This window comes from Coregonus clupeaformis, unplaced genomic scaffold (genome assembly GCF_020615455.1).
Source record: "Coregonus clupeaformis isolate EN_2021a unplaced genomic scaffold, ASM2061545v1 scaf2657, whole genome shotgun sequence".
Classification (NCBI taxonomy): Eukaryota; Metazoa; Chordata; class Actinopteri; order Salmoniformes; family Salmonidae; genus Coregonus; species Coregonus clupeaformis.
The window spans coordinates 26,499-52,546 of NW_025536111.1; the positions used below are offsets into that span (position 1 = coordinate 26,499).

Here is a 26,048-nt window from a genome sequence, read left to right on the forward strand (position 1 = left end):
GAGCATATATCAGTTATCCTGTTAGAGTATATATCAGTTATCCTGTTAGAGCATATATCAGTTATCCTGTTAGAGTATATATCAGTTATCCTGTTAGAGTATATATCAGTTATCCTGTTAGAGCATATATCAGTTATCCTGTTAGAGCATATATCAGTTATCCTGTTAGAGCTTTTGTGCCGAATCCACTGCGCTGTTTCAGGTGTAACATTTATGGTAATGTTGCAGCAGTGTGTAGGAAGGAGATTCCAGTTTTGAGGCAGTGTCAGAGGAAGGCCCTAAAAGTTATCAAAGACTCTAGCCACCCTAGTCATAGACTGTTCTCTCTGCTAGAGCACGGCAAGCGGTTCCGGAGCGCCAAGTCTAGGTCCAAAAGACTTCTCAACAGCTTCTACCCCCAAGCCATAAGACTCCTGAACAGCTAATCATGGCTACCCGGACTATTTGCACTGCCCCCCCACCCCATCCTTTTTACGCTGCTGCTACTCTGTTAAGTATTTATGCATAGTCACTTTAACTCTACCCACATGTACATATTACCTCAATTACCTCGACTAACCGGTGCCCCCGCACATGTACCGGTACCCCCTGAATATAACCTCCCTACTGTTATTTTATTTTACTGCTGCTCTTTAATTATTTTCTTTTTTTCTTAAACTGTATTGTTGGTTATGGGCTTGTAAATAAGCATTTCACCAGTGGCGGCTCCTGAAAAAATTATCAGGGGGGGCAATTTTTCTGATGATTTAGGTGACCTACACACATTTTAAAAAAGATATGTCCAGCAACAACATGAAGACAGGGGCAGCATATAAGTCAATACTGATATACACATTACTTGCTTCAAAAAGGCCTCATGGTTGAATTGGAAATATGTGCACCTGAGCATAATTCACAACAAGCAAGCAGGAGCTTTTGATAGAGGCTACTGAAAACATTGATGCAAGTTATTGGTAATAAGAAATTTTTATAGACTTCCATATTCTGCCCTCTTGTATAGATTTGTGAAAATGAACAGTGATAGACATTTTGCCTGAAAACAGAATTTGAAAATAATTTATAGAAAAGGTAAACACAGCTATCTGTATGGCTTTGTAAAAATGAACAACCATATTCTGGCCAATTGTATAGATTTGTAAATATGATGATGTCTCCTTTCATGCATACATTTTCAAATAAAGCTCTGCTTTGAGAAAGATCGAATGATATTGTTTAATCTTACCTTATGGCCTGCACACTGCTTGTGAAGCTGTCGAGGGCACGTTTGATGAAGACAGCATCGATGTCCTTCTTCTGTAGCTTCTGGTACAGAATGTCGACGTGGGGCATGATTTTGTGAAAAAGCCCCAGGAAAAAAAAAAAAAATTCTTGCTATCTATGTACCTCAGCACAAGCACCAGCTGTGTCTGTGTAGAAACGTCCGTGGTCTCGTCAGCTTGGATAGCTACGAAGTTCGCCGACTTCACCTCCTCCACAATATGTTCCCTCATGACCGCTAGCATACACTCCAGTAGCTCGTTTTGAATGGTCTTTGATGTGCCCTTGAAAACTTTAGCATTTTTAAGATGGTCATCAAACACCTCATCTAATTGTGCCACAAAGTTGACAAGTCCAAGAAAAATACCAGGGTTGGTGGAGCCCTCCGTTTCATCTTTGCCTCGCAAAGCTAACTCAAACACTCCGCAAAACTTCACACACTGGATTAGCCGGCTGAGGATGTGGCGGTTCTTGCTAACCTCATCGTTGTGGCGGCGGACAGCTAGCCTGTATCCCTCATCCAGTTGAGTGGCAATGTTCACTCTCCCCAAAGCAGACAATCTCAAACAGCTATCCATGTGGGTCTTTGACAGCCCAATTTTTGGAAAATCCTCGGGTGTAGGACTTTTCCCCCTTTAGTAGAAACCTGTTGAATTATTAAATTTGGTCTGGGAGGTCCTAATTGTTTCGTTGCCAATTTATCTTGATTTGTTCGCCGACAAAAATGAACTTCTTTCAAAGAGACAATCGAGTTGCACTGAACGCTAGCCATCTTGATTGACGCTGCTACCCGCTCTTTTCTTAGTTATGTTACGTATGTCGAAAGCGCGTAAGTGCAAGCCCTCCCGGAACCCATAGAGATTGTATTGAAAGCTCTGATATTTGAAAAAAAAAAGATTTTACATGAGAGGCTATGAGACACTTCTGGGCGATTTTCAACCTGACTGAAATCGCCCCAAAACGGGCGGGGCCATTTGAAGCACGACTTTAGCCTGATTGGACATTTAGTGGCAGATCAGACGTCTAGATTAGAACACTAATAACTACTGTTGCCGTGATATAATTGATTAGAAAAAAAATCCCTTCCTTTTCCCGTTTGGCAGTGCGTCGCCCATATCGCCCTAATGAACACACCGCCCCTGCATTTCACTGTAATGTCTACACCTGTTGTATTCGGAGCATGTGGCAAATAACATTTGATTTGATTTGAAGATGTAGGAAGTGTGCAGGAGGGCATGGGATAGAGGATTGTGGAGTTTTGAGGCAGTGAAGAATGTGGAGGAGGATGGGTCAAGGACGAGGGATCCTGAAAGGATCCCAGTGAGTAGTAGATTTGTGCCAGCACAGAGGGATAGGGCAACACATGAGTTACGCTTCAGTAAGGTTGGATTCTTAGCGTTCATAGCAACGGTTATTATCTATACCGCAGAAATGGAACGTAAATCACAGAGAATAGATGTTGTGGTGGCAGCTGCAGAGATGTATTTGGGTAAACAAGATTTAACTTCAGAAGAGTCCCCTGTAGCTCAGTTGGTAGAGCATGGCGCTTGCAACGCCAGGGTTGTGGGTTCGTTTTCCCACGAGGGGCCAGTATGAAAATGTGTGCACTCACTAACTGTAAGTCGTCTCTGGATAAGAGCGTCTGCTAAATGACTAACATGTAACATGTAAGAGTTACAGGGTGTGTTGAGGGGTGGCGTCCCGTCCTCCCAGGCCGATGGCGTCCCGTCCTCCCAGGCCGATGGCGTCCCGTCCTCCCAGGCCGATGGCGTCCCGTCCTCCCAGACCGATGGCGTCCCGTCCTCCCAGGCCGATGGCGTCCCGTCCTCCCAGGCCGATGGCGTCCCGTCCTCCCAGGCCGATGGCGTCCCGTCCTCCCAGGCCGATGGCGTCCCGTCCTCCCAGGCCGATGGCGTCCCGTCCTCCCAGGCCGATGGCGTCCCGTCCTCCCAGGCCGATGGCGTCCCGTCCTCCCAGGCCGATGGCGTCCCGTCCTCCCAGGCCGATGGCGTCCCGTCCTCCCAGGCCGATGGCATGGTGCAGAAGCAGATAGGGTCAAAGTAGTGGAATGGGGTAGTGGGTTTTCAACGAGTGTAGGTGGTGGTGTCTAGGACTATATTTCCATTTCTTAGAGGAACAGGAATAATGAAGATAATTTAATGTAGGTAGGCCGTGACTGGCCTCACACTCCAGTACAGTAGGTGGCGGTGTATGCACCTAAAAGTTGGATGCAACCAAATCCATAAAATGAGGACGAAGAAGAAGAAGGAAGCAGCAGTTGTTTCTCTGTGTCACTTTTTCGCCATGGCAGCTACCCACTGGGAAGACTCCGTCAAAAGTCTGAAAGGTGTGATTTTAGACATGTGCGGCGTGTTATATGATGCTGGGGAAGACGGCGGCTCTCCGATTCCAGGCTCCGTAGAAGCAGTGAGAAGGTAAGGCTAGGTAGACTACTATGTAGACGTTGACCTATGCCCGGTGGCATTCTGAGGACGGACGCTGTTTCGTGGACGGTGGGTCCGGGTGGAAACATATTGAACGGGCAAATCTAGGGCCGATCGGCAGCCAGCAGTGAAGCGTCCGTGTGGTTGTTCTGGTTCTGGGATCGAGCACATCTGCTCCTTGCCAACTCTGAGCTTTCACTCTTTTTTTCGGCGTGGCCGACACCAGTTGGAAAGATTGCATCCGAAGTCTTTAGACGTGCGGCGTTTTATATGACTGTGGTGAAGGAGGTGGTTATCCAATTCCAGGCTCCGTAGGTAGGAGAAGTGAGAAGATGAGGTTTATACATCAGAACGACGGGGTGCGACGATTAGCCTTTTAGATTCATTCATATTGAAATGTAGCAGCAGAACACATGATACACTGCAGAAATAGGAAACTATTTTAACAGCTCTACGACAGCTATAGTACACTTCTATTACATGTGTAAAGTTTAAGTTCTGAATGTTGTTAACCTTCGAATGGGTAGTCTCAGGTGAGTCTGGTTTTGTTGTCAGTCTGCTGTGTAACCTAATGTCAAACATTCAAAACTGATAAGGGGGGAGTGGCACGATGGCTTCAGAGCTGTCACTCACTGCAGCACTGAATACATTATTTCTACAATCCAATAAAATGCAAATAAATGCAATGTGTAATGGTGCAGATCAGTTGAATGTCCTTTCGGACTACACATGTAGAGATTCATTGTAGCCTAATGATTGGATTGGTTTTTATTTCTCTACTGGGGTTGTTTTTGGTTCAGAATGAAGTCATCTCTAGAGAATGTGGTTTCACTGCATCTGTTCTGCAGTCTACCAAGGTTGTAATGTCAAACCTATTAGAAAAGTAAACTCAGACACCTGGACTTACTACCAGCAGGAGAACAAAGTATCCTTGATAAACAGGAAGAAAGAACTACAACAACCCACTGGTAATCAAAGCTCGTCCCCCGGGCTAACTTTGCATAGGGCATATAAGGAAGTGTCTGGTGAATGAGATTAATGAGGTTATCAAAATATCTTGATTAAATCTCATAGCGCAAAAAAAAAAGAATTTACACTCGACTAGTCTTTTCTTACAAGCACTGACTTTGCTGATAACTACTCTGAGGAAAATGTTCTGACTATGACTGAGATGTGGTTGTCTCACATAGCTAATTTAACATGAATGCACTTACTGTAAGTCGCTCTGGATAAGAACGTCTGCTAAATGACAAAAATGCTGAATGTAAAAATGATTATGTCAATACGTTTCCCCATAAAGGCTAAAGGCGTCGGACCTGCAGCTGCGTTTCTGTACCAACGAGACCCAGGCCACACGGGAGGAGTTTGTAGCCAAGCTGCAGAGGATGGGCTTTGATATCTCTGTGTCTGAGGTGTTCTCCCCAGCCCCGGCTGCCGTGGCTGTCCTGAAGGAGAGGGGTCTACGACCTCACCTGCTGGTCTATGATGGTATTGATTAATCATGTTAATTAGGTTTATTGTACTTAAAGAGGAAATCTTTCCACAGCTCGCAAGTTCCATACACACACACCTACTCTTACCCAGCCTGGCTCAAAGTAACCCTGTCATTTGTTCTTCATGATTCTACCTCCTGGTGTGACTTTGTGAAGGCTATCGGGATGGGAACCCCTCAGTCAGGAACAGGAGTAAACTGGCACACGTAGTCAGGCCAGATCTAGTCGGCAGCAAACAGCCACAACTCCAAGAGCTTTACACACAGAACCTCACAATAACTTTACACACAGAACCTCACAATAACTTTACACACAGAACCTCACAATAACTTTACACACAGAACCTCACAGTAACTTTACACACAGAACCTCACAGTAACTTTACATACAGAACCTCACAAGAACTTTACACACAGAACCTCACAAGAACTTTACACACAGAACCTCACAAGAACTTTACACACAGAACCTCACAAGAACTTTACACACAGAACCTCACAAGAACTTTACACACAGAACCTCACAAGAACTTTACACACAGAACCTCACAAGAACTTTACACACAGAACCTCACAAGGAAAGCAGCCCAGGTCTGGTATAACTGCTTTCATGTTGTTGGACCCCAGGAAGAGTAGCTGCTGCCTTGGCAGGAACTAATGGGGATCCATAATAAACCCCAGGAAGAGTAGCTGCTGCCTTGGCAGGAACTAATGGGGATCCTTAATAAACCCCAGGAAGAGTAGCTGCTGCCTTGGCAGGAACTAATGTGGATCCATAATAAACCCCAGGAAGAGTAGCTGCTGCCTTGGCAGGAACTAATGGGGATCCATAATAAACCCCAGGAAGAGTAGCTGCTGCCTTGGCAGGAACTAATGGGGATCCATAATAAACCCCAGGAAGAGTAGCTGCTGCCTTGGCAGGAACTAATGGGGATCCATAATAAACCCCAGGAAGAGTAACTGCTGCCTTGGCAGGAAAATGGATCCAAAAACCCCAGGAAGAGTAGCTGCTGCCTTGGCAGGAACTAATGGGGATCCATAATAAACCCCAGGAAGAGTAGCTGCTGCCTTGGCAAATAAATGCACATACAAATGGTCACATCCACCAACTGCATCCTTCCATATGCTGCCGTCTGGTCGGAGACTAGGGTTGCATCCTTCCATATGCTGCCGTCTGGTCGGAGACTAGGGTTGCATCCTTCCATATGCTGCCGTCTGGTCGGAGACTAGGGTTGCATCCTTCCATATGCTGCCGTCTGGTCGGAGACTAGGGTTGCATCCTTCCATATGCTGCCGTCTGGTCGGAGACTAGGGTTGCATCCTTCCATATGCTGCCGTCTGGTCGGAGACTAGGGTTGCATCCTTCCATATGCTGCCGTCTGGTCGGAGACTAGGGTTGCATCCTTCCATATGCTGCCGTCTGGTCGGAGACTAGGGTTGCATCCTTCCATATGCTGCCGTCTGGTCGGAGACTAGGGTTGCATCCTTCCATATGCTGCCGTCTGGTCGGAGACTAGGTTGCATCCTTCCATATGCTGCCGTCTGGTCGGAGACTAGGGTTGCATCCTTCCATATGCTGCCGTCTGGTCGGAGACTAGGGTTGCATCCTTCCATATGCTGCCGTCTGGTCGGAGACTAGGGTTGAATGGTGGGAACCCGGTTTACCGGGGTTTACCGCCCAACACCACTCCCTTTTCCCGGGATGAATAACTGCGAGAAACCGGTCAATTATAATAAATTATTTATATGAACAGCATGGCGTGACAATGGACCTGTTAAATGATATACAATGTCTAAATCTGTCTTCTCTATGGCCTCTGCATGATGAATCATCAACGCTCAGGGTGGGGACAGACAGCCCATCTCAGTATGGAGAGCAGTTCACAATGCATGTAGACCTATCATCTCACCATGGTAACAGTGCATGTAGACCTATCATCTCATCATGGTAACAATGCATGTAGACCTATCATCTCATCATGGTAACAATGCATGTAGACCTATCGTCTCATCATGGTCACTTTGTTTCTTGTGACAGGTAGGCCTGCATTTGCTGCAGCATGGTCTATTCTACAGTAATATAAAGACAGAATGTGCCTTTAATTAACCCATCTCCATCTGGCTTTCAGGGGTCACCTTATCTTTTAATTGTACATTTAATGTATAGCTCAGGTAGCATCATGCTTGAATTTTCAATTCAAATCCAGACATAGGCTTTATGTATATACTTCATAATTATTTTGAAAGACACTTCCGGTTGGAAATACCGGGTTACCCCGGAGAAAAGGGATTTACTCTTGGGATGGAACATTTTAGTAAAATACCGGGAAAATATTAAACCCTATTGGAGACTAAAGTTACGGCTCGCATGGAAGAATGGACTGAATACATCCGCTTTGTCCTCTGTAGTGACAATCCTAAAGAAGATGCTGAACTTGACTCGATGTCTGTGTTTTTATGTCTGTTTTTATCCTTTTAATGTAAGCCAGAGCGCCCAAGACCATCTTCCGTTCTGTGTTACTTTAATGGACAATAACGTTTTTAGAATTTTGTCTAATATTTCTATGCAAAGTGATCGTGCATACTGTGTTTTGTTTGGTTCGTTGTAGGTGTTGTCCCTGAGTTTGACAGTGTTGAGAAGGCCAACCCAAACTGTGTTGTCATAGGAGATGCAGCAGAGAAGTTCTCCTACCAGAACCTCAACGATGCCTTCAGAGTTCTCATGGGGCTGGAGAAACCAGTGCTGTTCTCTCTGGGCAGAGGGTATGCGCTCTCTCTCTCTCTCTCTCTCTCTCTCTCTCTCTCTCTCTCTCTGTCTCTCTCTCTGTCTCTCTCTCTGATAATAATGCTATTATCATGTAGTAATAACCCAGTAATAAAGGCCTGATTTATTCAGGCCTTTATTCCTGCAGCTTTACTTGAACCCTGTGGTCCACTGTGTGATCTTATAGGAAGTACTACAAAGAGGATGACGGCCTGAAACTGGATGTTGGGGTTTACATGAAGGCGCTGGAGGTGAGAGCTATTATGTTACACACAGAGTAGGAGAGTTGGAAGTCAAAGCACTTTGATATCGCCCCCCCAGACCTTTGTGGGAACTTGTAGTCATCTCTGTTGTTTGTTGATCTGTCTTCGTGTTTCACTCCTCAGTATGCCTGTGATATAGAAGCTGAGGTCATTGGGAAGCCTGACCCCATGTTCTTTCAGAAAGTTCTAGATGACATGGGGATTCAGTCACACCAGGTAGGATTTTTTTTTTTAAAGCCAAGCACATACACTACCAGTCAAAAGTTTTAGAACACCTACTCATTCAAGGGTTTTCTTTATTTGTACTATTTTCTACATTGTAGAATAATAGTGAAGACATCAAAACTATGAAATAACACATATGGAATGATGTAGTAACCAAAACAAAAGTGTTAAACACATCAGAATGTATTTTATATTTGATTCTTCAAATAGCCACCCTTTGTCTTGATGACAGCTTTGCACACTCTTGGCATTCTCTCAACCAGCTTCACCTGGAATGATGATTCTCTCAACCATTCTGAGCCATCCTCTTTGTCTGTCTGTCTGTCTGTCAGACTCTGATGATTGGTGATGATCTGGTGAATGATGTGGGCGGAGCCCAACACTGTGGAATGAAGGGTGTCCAAGTGAGGACAGGAAAATACAGGTAGGTGTTTGTGTATGTTGACATCTGTATGTTTGGCTTCACGTAACTGAAATTCATGCAGGCAGAAACCACCCACCCCATCAACGACCACAAGAGGGCGGTCTAACACCACAATAACTGCACAAAGCTGTCACTTTTACTACAGGCCTACATGTGGAGACCACCTATTTTAACTCAATGTTTAGGGGCATTTTCCTGGACACAGATTAAGTCTAAGGACTCAAAAAACTATTTTCGATGGAGATTCCCCATTGAGCTAACTTCTAAGGAATTGTCTGTAGAGCTCCGAGACAGGATTGTGTCGAATCACAGATCTGGGGAAGGGTACCAAAACATTTCTGCAGCATTGAAGGTCCCCAAGAACACAGTGGCCTCCATCATTCTTAAATCAAAGAAGTTTGGAACCACCAAGACTCTTCCTAGAGCTGGCCGCCCGGCCAAACTGAGCAATCGGGGGAGAAGGGCCTTGGTCAGGGAAGTGACCAAGAACCCGATGGTCACTCTGATAGAGCTCCAGAGTTCCTCTGTGGAGATGGGAGAACCTTCCAGAAGGACAACCATCTCTGCAGCACTCCACCAATCAGGCCTTTATGGTAGAGTGGCCAGACTGAAGTCACTCCTCAGTAAAAGGCACATGACAGTCCGCTTGGAGTTTGCCAAAAGGCACCTAAAGACTCTCAGACCATGAGAAACAAGATTGTCTGGTCTGATGAAACCAAAATTGAACTATTTGGCCTGAATGCCAAGCATCACATAGTTCACCATCTCCACTGGGTTAGTTATGTCTAATAGTCCCACTGGGTTCACCATCTCCATTGGGTTAACTAGGTCTAAGAGTCCCACTGGGTTCACCATCTCCACTGGGTTAACTAGGTCTAAGAGTCCCACTGGGTTCACCATCTCCACTAGGTTAGTTGGTCTAAGAGTCCCACTGGGTTCACCATCTCCACTGGGTTAGTTGGTCTAAGAGTCCCACTGGGCTCACCATCTCCACTGGGTTAACTAGGTCTAATAGTCCCACTGGGTTCACCATCTCCACTGGGTTAACTAGGTCTAAGAGTCCCACTGGGTTCACCATCTCCACTGGGTTAACTAGGTCTAAGAGTCCCACTGGGTTCACCATCTCCACTGGGTTAACTAGGTCTAAGAGTCCCACTGGGTTCACCATCTCCACTGGGTTAACTAGGTCTAAGAGTCCCACTGGGTTCACCATCTCCACTGGGTTAGCTGGTCTAATAGTCCCACTGGGTTCACCATCTCCACTGGGTTAGTTGGTCTAAGAGTCCCACTGGGTTCACCATCTCCACTGGATTAGTTGGTCTAAGAGTCCCACTGGGTTCACCATCTCCACTGGGTTAACTAGGTCTAATAGTCCCACTGGGTTCACCATCTCCACTGGGTTAACTAGGTCTAATAGTCCCACTGGGTTCACCATCTCCACTGGGTTAACTAGGTCTAAGAGTCCCACTGGGTTCACCATCTCCACTGGGTTAACTAGGTCTAATAGTCCCACTGGGTTCACCATCTCCACTGGGTTAACTAGGTCTAATAGTCCCACTGGGTTCACCATCTCCACTGGGTTAACTAGGTCTAATAGTCCCACTGGGTTCACCATCTCCACTGGGTTAACTAGGTCTAAGAGTCCCACTGGGTTCACCATCTCCACTGGATTAGTTGGTCTAAGAGTCCCACTGGGTTCACCATCTCCACTGGATTAGTTGGTCTAAGAGTCCCACTGGGTTCACCATCTCCACTGGGTTAACTAGGTCTAATAGTCCCACTGGGTTCACCATCTCCACTGGGTTAACTAGGTCTAATAGTCCCACTGGGTTCACCATCTCCACTGGGTTAACTAGGTCTAATAGTCCCACTGGGTTCACCATCTCCACTGGGTTAACTAGGTCTAATAGTCCCACTGGGTTCACCATCTCCACTGGGTTAACTAGGTCTGATAGTCCCACTGGGTTCACCATCTCCACTGGGTTAACTAGGTCTAAGAGTCCCACTGGGTTCACCATCTCCACTGGGTTAGTTGGTCTAAGAGTCCCACTGGGTTCACCATCTCCACTGGATTAGTTGGTCTAATAGTCCCACTGGGTTCACCATCTCCACTGGGTTAACTAGGTCTAATAGTCCCACTGGGTTCACCATCTCCACTGGGTTAACTAGGTCTAATAGTCCCACTGGGTTCACCATCTCCACTGGGTTAACTAGGTCTAATAGTCCCACTGGGTTCACCATCTCCACTGGGTTAACTAGGTCTAATAGTCCCACTGGGTTCACCATCTCCACTGGGTTAGTTGGTCTAATAGTCCCACTGGGTTCACCATCTCCACTGGGTTAACTAGGTCTAAGAGTCCCACTGGGTTCACCATCTCCACTGGGTTAACTAGGTCTAATAGTCCCACTGGGTTCACCATCTCCACTGGGTTAACTAGGTATAATAGTCCCACTGGGTTCACCATCTCCACTGGGTTAGTTGGTCTAAGAGTCCCACTGGGTTCACCATCTCCACTGGGTTAACTTGGTCTAATAGTCCCACTGGGTTCACCATCTCCACTGGGTTAGTTGGTCTAAGAGTCCCACTGGGTTCACCATCTCCACTGGGTTAACTAGGTCTAAGAGTCCCACTGGGTTCACTATCTCCACTGGGTTAGTTGGTCTAAGAGTCCCACTGGGTTCACCATCTCCACTGGGTTAACTTGGTCTAAGAGTCCCACTGGGTTCACCATCTCCACTGGGTTAACTAGGTCGAAGAGTCCCACTGGGTTCACTATCTCCACTGGGTTAACTAGGTCTAAGAGTCCCACTGGGTTCACTATCTCCACTGGGTTAGTTGGTCTAAGAGTCCCACTGGGTTCACCATCTCCACTGGGTTAACTTGGTCTAAGAGTCCCACTGGGTTCACCATCTCCACTGGGTTAACTTGGTCTAAGAGTCCCACTGGGTTCACCATCTCCACTGGGTTAACTAGGTCTAAGAGTCCCACTGGGTTCACCATCTCCACTGGGTTAACTAGGTCTAATAGTCCCACTGGGTTCACCATCTCCACTGGGTTAACTAGGTCTAATAGTCCCACTGGGTTCACCATCTCCACTGGGTTAACTTGGTCTAAGAGTCCCACTGGGTTCACCATCTCCACTGGGTTAACTAGGTCTAAGAGTCCCACTGGGTTCACTATCTCCACTGGGTTAGTTGGTCTAAGAGTCCCACTGGGTTCACCATCTCCACTGGGTTAACTTGGTCTAATAGTCCCACTGGGTTCACCATCTCCACTGGGTTAACTAGGTCTAATAGTCCCACTGGGTTCACCATCTCCACTGGGTTAACTAGGTCTAATAGTCCCACTGGGTTCACCATCTCCACTGGGTTAACTAGGTCTAATAGTCCCACTGGGTTCACCATCTCCACTGGGTTAACTTGGTCTAAGAGTCCCACTGGGTTCACCATCTCCACTGGGTTAACTAGGTCTAAGAGTCCCACTGGGTTCACCATCTCCACTGGGTTAACTAGGTCTAATAGTCCCACTGGGTTCACCATCTCCACTGGGTTAACTTGGTCTAATAGTCCCACTGGGTTCACCATCTCCACTGGGTTAGTTGGTCTAATAGTCCCACTGGGTTCACCATCTCCACTGGGTTAGTTGGTCTAATAGTCCCACTGGGTTCACCATCTCCACTGGGTTAACTAGGTCTAATAGTCCCACTGGGTTCACCATCTCCACTGGGTTAGTTGGTCTAATAGTCCCACTGGGTTCACCATCTCCACTGGGTTAGTTGGTCTAATAGTCCCACTGGGTTCACCATCTCCACTGGGTTAGTTGGTCTAATAGTCCCACTGGGTTCACTATCTCCACTGGGTTAGTTGGTCTAAGAGTCCCCTTGTGGGAGCAGTAATAGCTAGTAGCCTATTAGCTGTATTAGTAATAGCTGTATTAGTATTAGCTGTATTAGTATTAGCTGTATTAGTAATAGTATTAGCTGTATTAGTATTAGTAATAGTATTAGCTGTATTAGTAAGTATTAGCTGTATTAGTAATAGTATTAGCTGTATTAGTATTAGCTGTATTAGTAATAGTATTAGCTGTATTAGTAATAGTATTAGCTGTATTAGTAATAGTATTAGCTGTATTAGTATTAGCTGTATTAGTAATAGTAGTAGCTGTATTAGTAATAGTATTAGCTGTAATAGTATTAGCTGTATTAGTAATAGTATTAGCTGTAATAGTAATAGTATTAGCTGTAATAGTATTAGCTCTATTAGTAATAGTATTAGCTGTAATAGTATTAGCTGTATTAGTAATAGTATTAGCTGTAATAGTAATAGTATTAGCTGTAATAGTATTAGCTCTATTAGTAATAGTATTAGCTGTAATAGTAATAGTATTAGCTGTAATAGTAATAGCTGTATTAGTATTAGTAATAGTATTAGCTGTATTAGTAATAGCTGTATTAGTAATAGTATTAGCTGTATTAGTAATAGTATTAGCTGTAATAGTAATAGTATTAGCTGTATTAGTATTAGTAATAGTATTAGCTGTATTAGTAATAGTATTAGCTGTATTAGTAATAGTATTAGCTGTATTAGTAATAGTATCTTGTGTGTTTAAGTTGAGCATGTTAAACACAGCTCTGACTGGGTGTTTCACACACACACACAGATTCATATACACACATACACACACACACACACACACACACACACAGATTCACACAGATACATACAACACACACACACACACACACACACACACACACACACACAGATTCATATACATACATACATACAGACACAAACTCACACACACACACACACACACACACACACACACACCTACACTCACAGATTCACACAGATACATACATACATACATACATACATACATACACACACATTTTCACACACACATACACACATGCTTGCAGATTCACACACACACACACACGGTGACAGATTGGCACTGATCTGAGCCAAAGGGGGCCGATGGTGTGTGTGTGTGGCATCACGTAACTGATGGCCAGGTGGCTGTTCAGCCTCACACAAACACTGTCTGCTACTTTTCATTGTGAGTGTGAGACGTGAGATTTAGCTTTGTTTAGCCTTGCATGACCCGTAAACTCTGTGGGGAGCAGGGAGCAGCCATAAACCACAGCGAGATGTGGGAAAACACAGCTGGCTGTCTCCAAGGAGGTGTCCCAAATGTCACCCTAGTACTTATAGTGCACTGTGTAGGGGATAGGCTGCCATCTGGGACCAGCCCAAGTCAACTAGGCGCTGCTCTCTCAGTGCTCTGTCTCAGGCCTCCTGTGTAGTTCCCCACCAGGCCTTCCAATATGGCTGCTTGTAACACCCTGAATCTGTTACCAGGCCTTCCGATGTGGCTGCTTGTAACACCCTAAATCTGTTACCAGGCCTTCCGATATGGCTGCTTGTAACACCCTAAATCTGTTACCAGGCCTTCCAATATGGCTGCTTGTAACACCCTAAATCTGTTACCAGGCCTTCCGATGTGGCTGCTTGTAACACCCTAAATCTGTTACCAGGCCTTCCGATGTGGCTGCTTGTAACACCCTAAATCTGTTACCAGGCCTTCCGATGTGGCTGCTTGTAACACCCTAAATCTGTTACCAGGCCTTCCGATGTGGCTGCTTGTAACACCCTGAATCTGTTACCAGGCCTTCCGATACGGCTGTATTGTAACACCCTAAATCTGTTACCAGGCCTTCCGATACGGCTGTATTGTAACACCCTAAATCTGTTACCAGGCCTTCCGATACGGCTGTATTGTAACACCCTAAATCTGTTACCAGGCCTTCCGATACGGCTGTATTGTAACACCCTAAATCTGTTACCAGGCCTTCCGATACGGCTGTATTGTAACACCCTAAATCTGTTACCAGGCCTTCCGATACGGCTGTATTGTACCCTACCGAGGGAGAACACAGAGGGACATGAAAGGTACTAATTATATCTTCAGCCAGATGTGATATTAATGACCTGTTTATGACCTTCTCCTCGTCCTCCTTTTGGGGGTTATGGAATCATTATTACCAAAGCCGTTTAGTTTAATTAAGGCCATGTTTATGGTCCTAGATTTATGAATGATAAATGTGTGCTTGTTGGCGGAGGACACTTTGTTGTGTGGATGGAATGTTTGGTATCCAAGGGTAACCCCAACTACTACATGGCTGCATTCTCATAATAGGCCGTGGTTCTTGCAACCAATTCTTCATTGGACCTGTCATATCTGAGCGCTGTGTTTTCCCGTGGTGTGTGTTCGGCTCAGTGTGGCTATAGGCGCTGGTCCCATCATCTAGACAGTAAGCTTTCCATGGAACCATCGCCTCCAGGTAAATCTCCCAAACGGAAGGCTCCAAATAGTTCTGGAATTTAACACGCATACAAATGGCCCTACACACACACACACACACACACACACACACACACACACACACACACACACACACACACACACACACACACACACACACACAGAACTCCCAATCTATCACACACACACACACACACACACACACACACACACACACACACACACAAACTCACCACATACAGAACTGTGTTAGAGTTTGAGAAGCCCTTTGTTGCTCTGAGATAAAGATCTATTTACCTGACAAATAAGTCATTTCCCAGAAAGGTGCCAATAATATATGTTTCATTCTTAATACTTATGTTCTGCAATACTGAAACATTTTGGGTTATGCAAAGAATATGTAGCTTGTGTAACGCAAAAACATTTCCTAATACAATAGCTGTAGTCTGTAGTCATTTCCCATCAGTCTGACTGAGCATGTGACTAGACGTATGCCACCGCACTAATGGTGGAGTCTGGAGATTACCGTGACTACATTTTAGTCATTTAGCAGACGCTCTTATCCAGAGCGATTTACAGGAGCAATTAGGGTTAAGTGCCTTGCTCAAGGGCACATGGACTGATTTTTCACCTAGTCGGCTCGGGGATTAGAACCAGCGACCTTTCGGTTACTGCCACAACGCTCTTAACCACTAAGCTACCTGCCGACTACACCCCTCTAATGTAATATACTGATGTACTGAACATGGAGGTGCAAGATGGTAAAATATATATGAGAGAGAGAGAGAGAGAGAGAGAGAGAGAGAATTTAATGTACAACAGGTTTGCACAGGGAAATCAGAATAGCTCTGAGATCTGACTGCTGATGTTGATCAAATAAAATAGCATGGGAACAATCTGATCTGATGAACTCTGTATCAGCCTCCTGTGAACTCTGTTCTACCATCGCCTGGAATAGCCTTTTCAGCTATGTAGCAGCATATTGAATCATAGCAGCTGTATGGACTTGCTTACATTTTGACAACCACATATCCCAGTAGTTAGTATATTCATCTTCAGATAGTTAGGTGAGACAACCACATATCCCAGTAGTTAGTATATTCATCTTCAGATAGTTAGGTGAGACAACCACATATCCCAGTAGTTAGTATATTCATCTTCAGATAGTTAGGTGAGACAACCACATATCCCAGTAGGTAGTATATTCATCTTCAGATAGCTAGGTGAGACAACCACATATCCCAGTAGTTAGTATATTCATCTTCAGATAGTTAGGTGAGACAACCACATATCCCAGTAGTTAGTATATTCATCTTCAGATAGTTAGGTGAGACAACCACATATCACAGTAGTTAGTATATTCATCTCCAGGTTCATCTCTCTGTAGGTGATGGCTTTGTTATGGAAGGTTTGGGAATCGCTTCCTTTTAGGTGGTTGGAGAATTTAACGGCTCTTTTCTGGATTTTGATCATTAGCGGGTATCGGCCTAATTCTGCTCTGCATGCATTATTTGGTGTTTTAAAATATTTTAGCAGAATTCTGCATGCAGTCTAAATTTGGTTTTGTCCCATTTTGTGAATTTTTGGTTGGTGAGCGGACCCCAGACCTCACAACTATGAAGGGCAATGGGTTCTATAACTGATTCAAGTATTTTTTGCCAGATCCTAATTGGTATGTCGAATTTTAGTTCCTTTTGATGGCGTAAAAGGCCCTTCTTGCCTTGTCTCTCAAATCGTTCACAGCTTTGTGGAAGTTACCTGTGGCGCTGATGTTTAGGCAGAGGTATGTATAGTTTTTTGTGTGCTCTAGGGCAACGGTGTCTAGATGGAATTTGTATTTGTGGTCCTGGCAACTGGACCTTTTTTGGAACACCATTATTTTTGTCTTGCTGAGATTTACTGTCAGGGCCCAGGTCTGACAGAATCTGGGCAGAAGATCTAGGTGCTGCTGTAGGCCCTCCTTGGTTGGGGACAGAAGCACCAGATCATCAGCAAACAGTAGACATTTGACTTCAGTTTCTAGTAGGGTGAGGCCGAGTGCTGCTGACTGTTCTAGTGCCCTCGCCAATTTGTTGATATATATGTTGAAGAGGGTGGGGCTTAAACTGCATCCCTGTCTCACCCCATGGCCCTGTGGAAAGAAATGTGTGTGTTTTTTGCCAATTTTAATCACACACTTGTTGTTTGTGTACATGGATTTTATAATGTCGTATGTTTTTCCCCCAACCCCACTTTCCATCAATTTGTATAGCAGACCCTCATGCCATATTGAGTCAAAAGCTTTTTTGAAGTCAACAAAGCATGAGAAGACTTTGCCTTTGTTTTGGTTTGTTTGTTTGTCAATTAGGGTGTGCAGGGTGAATACGTGGTCTGTCGTACGGTAATTTGGTAAAAAGCCAATTTGACATTTCCTCAGTACATTGTTTTCACTGAGGAAATTTAAGAGTCTGCTGTTAATGGTAATGCAGAAGATTTTCCCAAGGTTGCTGTTGACGCATATCCCACAGTAGTTATTGGGGTCAAATTTGTCTCCACTTTTGTGAATTGGGGTGATCAGTCCTTGGTTGGTGAAGATGTCAGAGCTAAGGATGATGTTAAAGAGTTTAAGTATAGCCAATTGGAATTTGTGGTCATTTAATTGAGGATACCATCAACACCACAGGCCTTTTTGGGTTGGGGGGTTTGTATTTTGTCCTGTAGTTCATTCAATGTAGTTGGAGAATCCAGTGGGTTCTGGTAGTCTTTAATAGTTGATTCTAAGATTTGCATTTGATCATGTATATGTTTTTGCTGTTTGTTCTTTGTTATAGGGCCAAAACGATTGGAGAAGTGGTTTACCCATACATCTCCGTTTTGGATAGTTAACTTGTGTTGTTGTTTGTTTAGTGTGTTTCGATTTTCCCAGAAGTGGAGTCTATGGATTCTTCAATTACATTGAGTTGATTTCTGACATGCTGTTCCTTCTTTTTCCGTAGTGTATTTCTGTGTTGTTTTAGTGATTCACCATAGTGAAGGCGTAGGTTTTCTGGGTCTCTATGTTTCTGGTTGGATAGGTTTCTCAATTTCTTTCTTAGGTTTTTTCTTTCTTCATCAAACCATTTGTCACTTGTTACTTTTCTTCAGTTTTCTGTTAGAGTTTTTTTAGATTTGATAGGGAAGCTGAGAGGTCAAATATATAGTTTAGGTTTTCTACTGCCAAGTTTACACCTTCACCTTCACTACCTTCACTATTCACTATTACTTGTCCAGGAAGTTGTCTAAAAGGGATTGAATTTGTTGTTGCCTAATTGTTTTTTGGTAGGTTTCAACACTACTTTCCTTCCATCTATAGCATTTCTTAATATTATTCAGTTCCTTTGGTTTTGATGCCTCATGATTGAGTATTGCTCTGTTCAAGTAGACTGTGATTTTGCTGTGATCTGATAGGGGTGTCAGTGGGCTGACTGTGAACGCTCTGAGAGACTCTGGGTTGGGGTCAGTGATGAAGTAGTCTACAGTACTACTGACGAGATGAGGTGTACCTACCGTAGGAGTCCCCTCGAAGCCTACCATTGACTATGTACAGACCCAGCGTGCGACAGAGCTGCAGGAGTCGTGACCCGTTTTTGTTGGTTATGTTGTCGTGGTTGTGCCTAGGGGGGCATATGGGGGAGGGAATGCTGTCACCTCCAGGTAGGTGTTTGTCCCCCTGTGTGCTGAGGGTGTCAGGTTCTTGTCCAGTTCTGGCATTTAGGTCGCCACAGACTAGTACATGTCCCTGGGTCTGGAAATGATTGATTTCCCCCTCTAGGATGGAGAAGCTGTCATCGTTAAAGTATGGGGATTCTAGTGGGGGGATATAGGTAGCACACAGGAGGACATATTTCTCTGTTGATATAATTTCCTTTTGAATTTCTAGCCTGTTTTGATTAATTTAATAGAGTGAGTTAGGTCTGCTCTATACCAAATTAGCATACCCCCTGTTTCACACTTGGTATTTTGGTGGATGGGACTACCAGCTCTCTGTAACCTAGAGGGCAACCAGTGGGTCCATCTCTTCTATACCATGTTTCTTGTAGGATGACAATGTCTCTATTTCTGATTTCTTTGGTGAAGTCCAGGTTCCTGCTCTTTAGGCCGAAGGCAGATGACCTCAGGCCTTGGATATTCCAGGATGAAATAGTGAAGGCTTTGTGTTCCATAAAGTGTCCAATGTTGTTAGTCGTGTGGTTTGGCCTCAGGCCAGTAATTGTGAGCAGAGCCTGCTGAGAATCTGGTCCTGCAGGTCTGGGAGAGTGTATCGCTGGTCTGGGTGGGGTGTCTGTTGATCTGTTGCTCCTGTGTGAGGTGTTGGCGCTGCGGTTGAGGGCGATGTCTTTTAGGGTCCTGGCGAAGTTGAGCACTGCTGCCTTGTACAGTGCATTTGGAAAGTATTCAGACCCCTTCCCTTTTTCCACATTTTGTTACGTTACAGCCTTATTCTGAAATTGACTAAATTAATGAAAATAGGGGCCTCCCGAGTGGCGCAGCGGTCTAAGGCACTGCATCGCAGCGCTAGAGGCGTCACCACAGACCCGGGTTCGATCCCGGGCTGTATCACAACCGGCCGTGATCGGGAGTCCCATAGGGCGGCGCACAATTTGCCCAGCGTTGTCCGGGTTAGGGGAGGGTTTGGCCAGGGGCGCTATACTTGGCTCATCGTGCTCTAGCAACAACTTGTGGGGGGGCCGGGCGCCTGCAGGCTGACCTCGTCGTCAATTGAACAGTGTTTCCTCCGACACATTGGTGCGGCTGGCTTCCCGGTTATGTTTCGAAGGACGCATGACTCGACCTTCGCCTCCTGAGCCCGTTGGGGAGTTTCAGCGATGAGACAAGATCGAAAATTGGTGAGAAAAAGGGGGTTAAAATACAACAACCAAAAAAAATACAAAATAAATCCTCATCGATCTACACACAATACCCCATAATGCCAAAGCAAAAACAGGTTTTTAGAAAATCTTGCACATTTATAAAACAAATCTTATTTACATAAGTATTCAGACCCTTTGCTATGAGACTCGAAATTGAGCTCAGGTGCATCCTGTTTCCATTGATCATCATCCTTGAGATGTTTCTACAACTTGATTGGAGTCCACCTGTGGTAAATTCAATTGATTGGACATGATTTGGAAAGGCACACACCTGTCTATATAAGGTCCCACAATTGGCAGTACATGTCAAAGCAAAAACTAAGCCATGAGGTCGAAGGAATTGTCCGCAGAGCTCCGAGACATCATTGTGTAGAGGCACAGATCTGGAGAAGGGTACCAAGAAATGTCTGCAGCATTGCAGGTCCCCAAGAACACAGTGGCCTCCATCATTCTTAAATGGAAGAAGTTTGGAACCACCAAGACTCTTCCTAGAGCTGGCCGCCCGGCCAAACTGAGCAATCGGGGGAGAAAGGCCTTGGTCAGGGAGGTGACCAAGAACCCGATGGTCACTCTGACAGAGCTCCAGAGTTCTTCTGTGGAGATGGGGAAAACCTTCCAGAAGGACAACCATCTCTGCAGCACTCCACCAATCAGGCCTTTGTGGTAGAGTGGCCAGACGGAAGCCACTCCTCAGTAAAAGGCACATGACAGCCTGCTTGGAGTTTGCCAAAAGGCACCTAAAGGACTCTCAGACCATGAGAAACAAGATTCTCTGGTCTGATGAAACCAAAATTGAACACTTTGGCCTGAATGCCAAGCGTCATGTCTGGAGCTATGCTTTCTGTGTGGTTTGAAAGGACAGGGAGGGCTATGGCCTAGGTTCTGGATCTGGACCTGTTAACATGTATTGATACAACATTGACCTGCAGGACCTTGCTGAGCCCTAGGTCCAGCCCCAACCCCAGTCCCTAGTCCTATCCCCAGTCCCAAGTCCTATCCCCAGTCCCAGTCCTATCCCCAGTCCCAGTCCTATCCCCAGGCCCAGTCCTATCCCCTGGCCCAGTCCTATCCCTAGTCCTACCCCCAGTCCCAGTCATATCCCCAGTCCCAGTCATATCCCCAGCCCCAACCCCAGGCCCAGTTCTATCCCCAGTCCTATCCCCTGTCCCAGTCCTATCCCCAGTCCCAGTCCTATCCCCAGTCCCAGTCCTATCCCCAGTCCTATCCCCAGTCCCAGTCCTATCCCCAGGCCCAGTCCTATCCCCAGTCATATCCCCATTCCCAGTCATATCCCCATTCCCAGTCATATCCCCAGTCCCAGTCATATCCCCAGGCCCAACCCCAGGCCCAGTCCTATCCCCAGTCCCAGTCCTATCCCCAGTCCTATCCCCTGTCCCAGTCCTATCCCCAGTCCCAGTCCTATCCCCAGTCCCAGTCCTATCCCCAGTCCCAGTCCTATCCCCAGTCCCAGTCCTATCCCCAGGCCCAGTCCTATCCCTAGTCCTATCCCCAGTCCTATCCCCAGTCCCAGTCCTATCCCCAGGCCCAGTCCTATCCCCAGGCCCAGTCCTATCCCTAGTCCTATCCCCAGTCCTACCCCCAGTCCCAGTCCCAGTCCTATCCCTAGTCCTACCCCCAGTCCCAGTCATATCCCCAGTCCGTCATATCCCCAGCCCCAACCCCAGGCCCAGTCCTATCCCAAGTCCTATCCCCAGTCCCAGTCCTATCCCCAGTCCTATCCCCAGGCCCAGTCCTATCCCCAGGCCCAGTCCTATCCCCAGGCCCAGTCCTATCCCCAGTCCTACCCCCAGTCCCAGTCCTATCCCCAGTCCCAGTCATATCCCCAGCCCCAACCCCAGGCCCAGTCCTATCCCCAGTCCTATCCCCTGTCCCAGTCCTATCCCCAGTCCCAGTCCTATCCCCAGTCCTATCCCCTGTCCCAGTCCTATCCCCAGTCCCAGTCCTATCCCCAGGCCCAGTCATATCCCTAGTCCTATCCCCAGTCCCAGTCCTATCCCCAGGCCCAGTCCTATCCCCAGGCCCAGTCCTATCCCCAGTCCTACCCCCAGTCCCAGTCCTATCCCCAGTCCCAGTCATATCCCCAGCCCCAACCCCAGGCCCAGTCCTATCCCCAGTCCTATCCCCAGGCCCAGTCCTATCCCCAGTCCTATCCCCAGGCCCAGTCCTATCCCCAGTCCTACCCCCAGTCCCAGTCCTACCCCTATCCCCAGTCCTATCCCCAGTCCTATCCCCAGTCCCAGTCCTACCCCCAGTCCTATCCCCAGGCCCAGTCCTACCCCCAGTCCTATCCCCAGTCCCAGTCCTATCCCCAGTCCTATCCCCAGTCCTATCCCCAGTCCCAGTCCTATCCCCAGTCCTACCCCCAGTCCCAGTCCTACCCCCAGTCCTATCCCCAGGCCCAGTCCTATCCCCAGCCCCAACCCCAGGCCCAGTCCTATCCCCAGCCCCAACCCCAGGCCCAGTCCTATCCCCAGTCCTATCCCCAGTCCCAGTCCTGTCCCAGTCCTATCCCCAGGCCCAGTCCTATCCCCAGTCCCAGTCCTATCCCCAGCCCCAGTCCTATCCCCAGTCCCAGTCCTATCCCCAGTCCCAGTCCTATCCCCAGTCCTACCCCCAGTCCCAGTCCTACCCCCAGTCCTATCCCCAGTCCCAGTCCTATTCCCAGCCCCAACTCCAGTCCCAGTCCTATCCCCAGTCCTAGTCCCATCCCCAGGCCCAGTCCTATCCCCAGTCCTAGTCCCATCCCCAGTCCTATCCCCAGGCCCAGTCCTATCCCCAGGCCCAGTCCTATCCCCAGTCCTATCCCCAGGCCTAGTCCCATCCCCAGGCCCAGTCTCATCCCCAGTCCTATCCCCAGGCCCAGTCCTATCCCCAGGCCCAGTCCTATCCCCAGTCCTATCCCCAGGCCTAGTCCCATCCCCAGGCCCAGTCCCATCCCCAGTCATATCCCCAGGCCCAGTCCTATCCCCAGGCCCAGTCCTATCCCCAGGCCCAGTCCCATCCCCAGTCCTATCCCCAGGCCCAGTCCTATCCCCAGGCCCAGTCCTATCCCCAGGCCCAGTCCTATCCCCAGGCCCAGTCAGCCCATTACCTCAGCAGTACCACTAACTGCTCTGTCCTGAATACTGCCTGCTCACATTGACCTGGCTACCCTACATTATTCATGGAAGAGTAGATGACAAAGGCTGGGCGGGCGGGCGGGCAGGCAGGCAGGCAGGCGGGCGGGCAGGCAGGCAGGCAGGCAGGCAGGCAGGCAGGCAGGCAGGCCAGGGCATATTTTAGAAGAGGTGACTGGAGGACAGGAAGAGACAGAAGATGTAATTGTCCCCTCATCACCACTGCTGGTAACACAATAGCCTTTTCTAGCAGTGTGTGTGTATCTTCGTGTCAGCGTGTGTGGACTCCATCAGGCCACTGCTGGGTGGATGGGTGAGGGACTGAGGCAGTAATCCAACCACAGGAGACATAACATCCCTGTACACACACACATAACACAGATATATATACACACACATAACACCCTGTACACACACACATAACACCCTGTACACACACACATAACACCCTGTACACACACACATAACACAGATATATATACACACACAACACAAATAACAGCCTGTACACACACAAACAACACAGATACACACACACACACACACACACACACACACACAAACATAAGACCCTGTACACACACACATAACACAGACACACACACACACACACACACAAACATAAGACCCTGTACACACACACACACAACACCCTGTACACACACACACATAACACCCTGTACACACACACATAACACCCTGTACACACACATAAAAGCCTGTACACACACACATAACACACTGTACACACACAAACAACACAGATACACACACACACACACACACACACATAACACCCTGTACACACACACATAACACAGATATATATACACACACACACAAACATAAGACCCTGTACACACACACATAACACAGACACACACACACAACACCCTGTACACAAACACAGATACACACACATAACACCCTGCCGGCCATTAGCTGGCCAGCTCACATAACCCTCCCATCTCACAGTGCAGACCGCCCACTGACACACAGGACAACACAAGGCCATCCTCCTCAATATTCACCGCTGCACCCCACTGCATTCAGCACCTCGCTCTCTCTCTCTCGCTCTCTCTCTCTCTCTTTCTCTCGCTCTCTCTCTCTCTCTTTCTCGCTCTCTCTCTCTCTCTCTCTTTCTCGCTCGCTCGCTCACTCTCTGTCTCTCTCTCTCTCTCTGCAGACCCAGTGATGAGAAGCACCCCACAGTGACAGCTGATGGCTATGTGGACAACCTGGCGGAGGCTGTGGATACCATCCTGAAGCTCCGGGGCCAGTGAGGAGAGGACCAGGAAGAACCACCCTCACCACCACAATACACCATACACACACAATCACTGACTACTACTAGTACGACCTGACAGCAGGGAGTAACCCACTAACATAGAGAGCCATGGAGGAGATAGAAGAACAGTCTTATAAGAGATAGAGCCAAGATGGAGGAGATAGAAGAACAGTCTTATAAGAGATAGAGCCATGTTGGAGCCAAGATGGAGGAGATAGAGCCATGTTGGAGCCAAGATGGAGGAGATAGAAGAACAGTCTTATAAGAGATAGAGCCATGTTGGAGCCAAGATGGAGGAGATAGAAGAACAGTCTTATAAGAGATAGAGCCAAGATGGAGGAGATAGAAGAACAGTCTTATAAGAGATAGAGCCATGTTGGAGCCAAGATGGAGGAGATAGAAGAACAGTCTTATAAGAGATAGAGCCATGTTGGAGCCAAGATGGAGGAGATAGAAGAACAGTCTTATAAGAGATAGAGCCATGTTGGAGCCAAGATGGAGGAGATGGAAGAACAGTCTTATAAGAGATAGAGCCATGTTGGAGCCAAGATGGAAGAGATAGAAGAACAGTCTTATAAGAGATAGAGCCAAGATGGAGGAGATAGAAGAACAGTCTTATAAGAGATAGAGCCAAGATGGAGGAGATAGAATAACAGTCTTATAAGAGATAGAGCCATGTTGGAGCCAAGATGGAGGAGATAGAAGAACACTTTCTTAGAAGAGCAAGAGAAGGTACTGTAGAAACAGTTCAAGTAGCCTGTCTTTGCTAGAGCAAGAGAGCTATGCAGTTTAGAGAGGCAGGATGATACTGAGTCAGAGGGTAACTAGTTAGGTAAGTTAATAACCTCATGGTCAGAGGGTAACTAGTTAGGTAAGTTAATAACCTTGTGGTCAGAGGGTAACTAGTTAGGTAAGTTAATAACCTCGTGGTCAGAGGGTAACTAGTTAGGTAAGTTAATAACCTTGTGGTCAGAGGGTAACTAGTTAGGTAAGTTAATAACCTCATGTTTACCTGAAGGTGCCTAAAGCCAGTTGTCTGGCCTCTTTACACGATGAGGACGGACGGACGGACGGACGGACGGACGTAGAGTATAATGGAATCCATCCTATAGCTCTGTTTTACACAGTCAACTGCTCTAGAGTATCAATCAGTCAGCAACCCTGGCTCTGAGGGGTCTCCGTGTACACACTGGGACCGCATTACCGTAATGACTATGGATGTTGGTTTTCTCATTGCTATGCTAATAATGAAACAATGTAGCATTTATAACATTCAGAGTAGAGGTCAGGACGTTGACGTTGTAACAATAAAAATTCCTGATGGCCTCCGTTGGCTCACTGCCTCTGGTAATGTAGTCATGTAGATGCCGCTGTGGGTTGGACTGGTGTGTAGAGAATCTATATCTGCTACTAGAGCTAGCGTCCTCATAACACACCCGTCCGTACACACAACCGTGACACAGTTAAAGTGCAGGACAGAACCTTGACAGAACCTTTTGACTAATCACATTCTGAAGGGTTCTAGAACAGGAGA

The 26,048-nt window shown here is 46.7% G+C and overlaps 1 protein-coding gene across 1 annotated transcript; it reads left to right on the plus strand.

Moving 5' to 3' along the window:
• The first annotated feature begins 3,503 nt into the window (after nt 1-3,503).
• On the plus strand, nt 3,504-25,840 carry LOC121578328 (phospholysine phosphohistidine inorganic pyrophosphate phosphatase). The gene is made up of 7 exons (XM_041892643.2): nt 3,504-3,692; nt 5,002-5,189; nt 7,803-7,956; nt 8,145-8,208; nt 8,344-8,436; nt 8,778-8,869; nt 24,413-25,840. The coding sequence occupies exons 1-7, from the start codon at nt 3,505-3,507 to the stop codon at nt 24,507-24,509; spliced, it is 876 nt and encodes a 291-aa protein (XP_041748577.1). The 5' UTR covers nt 3,504; the 3' UTR covers nt 24,510-25,840.
• Nucleotides 25,841-26,048: the final 208 nt, after the last annotated feature.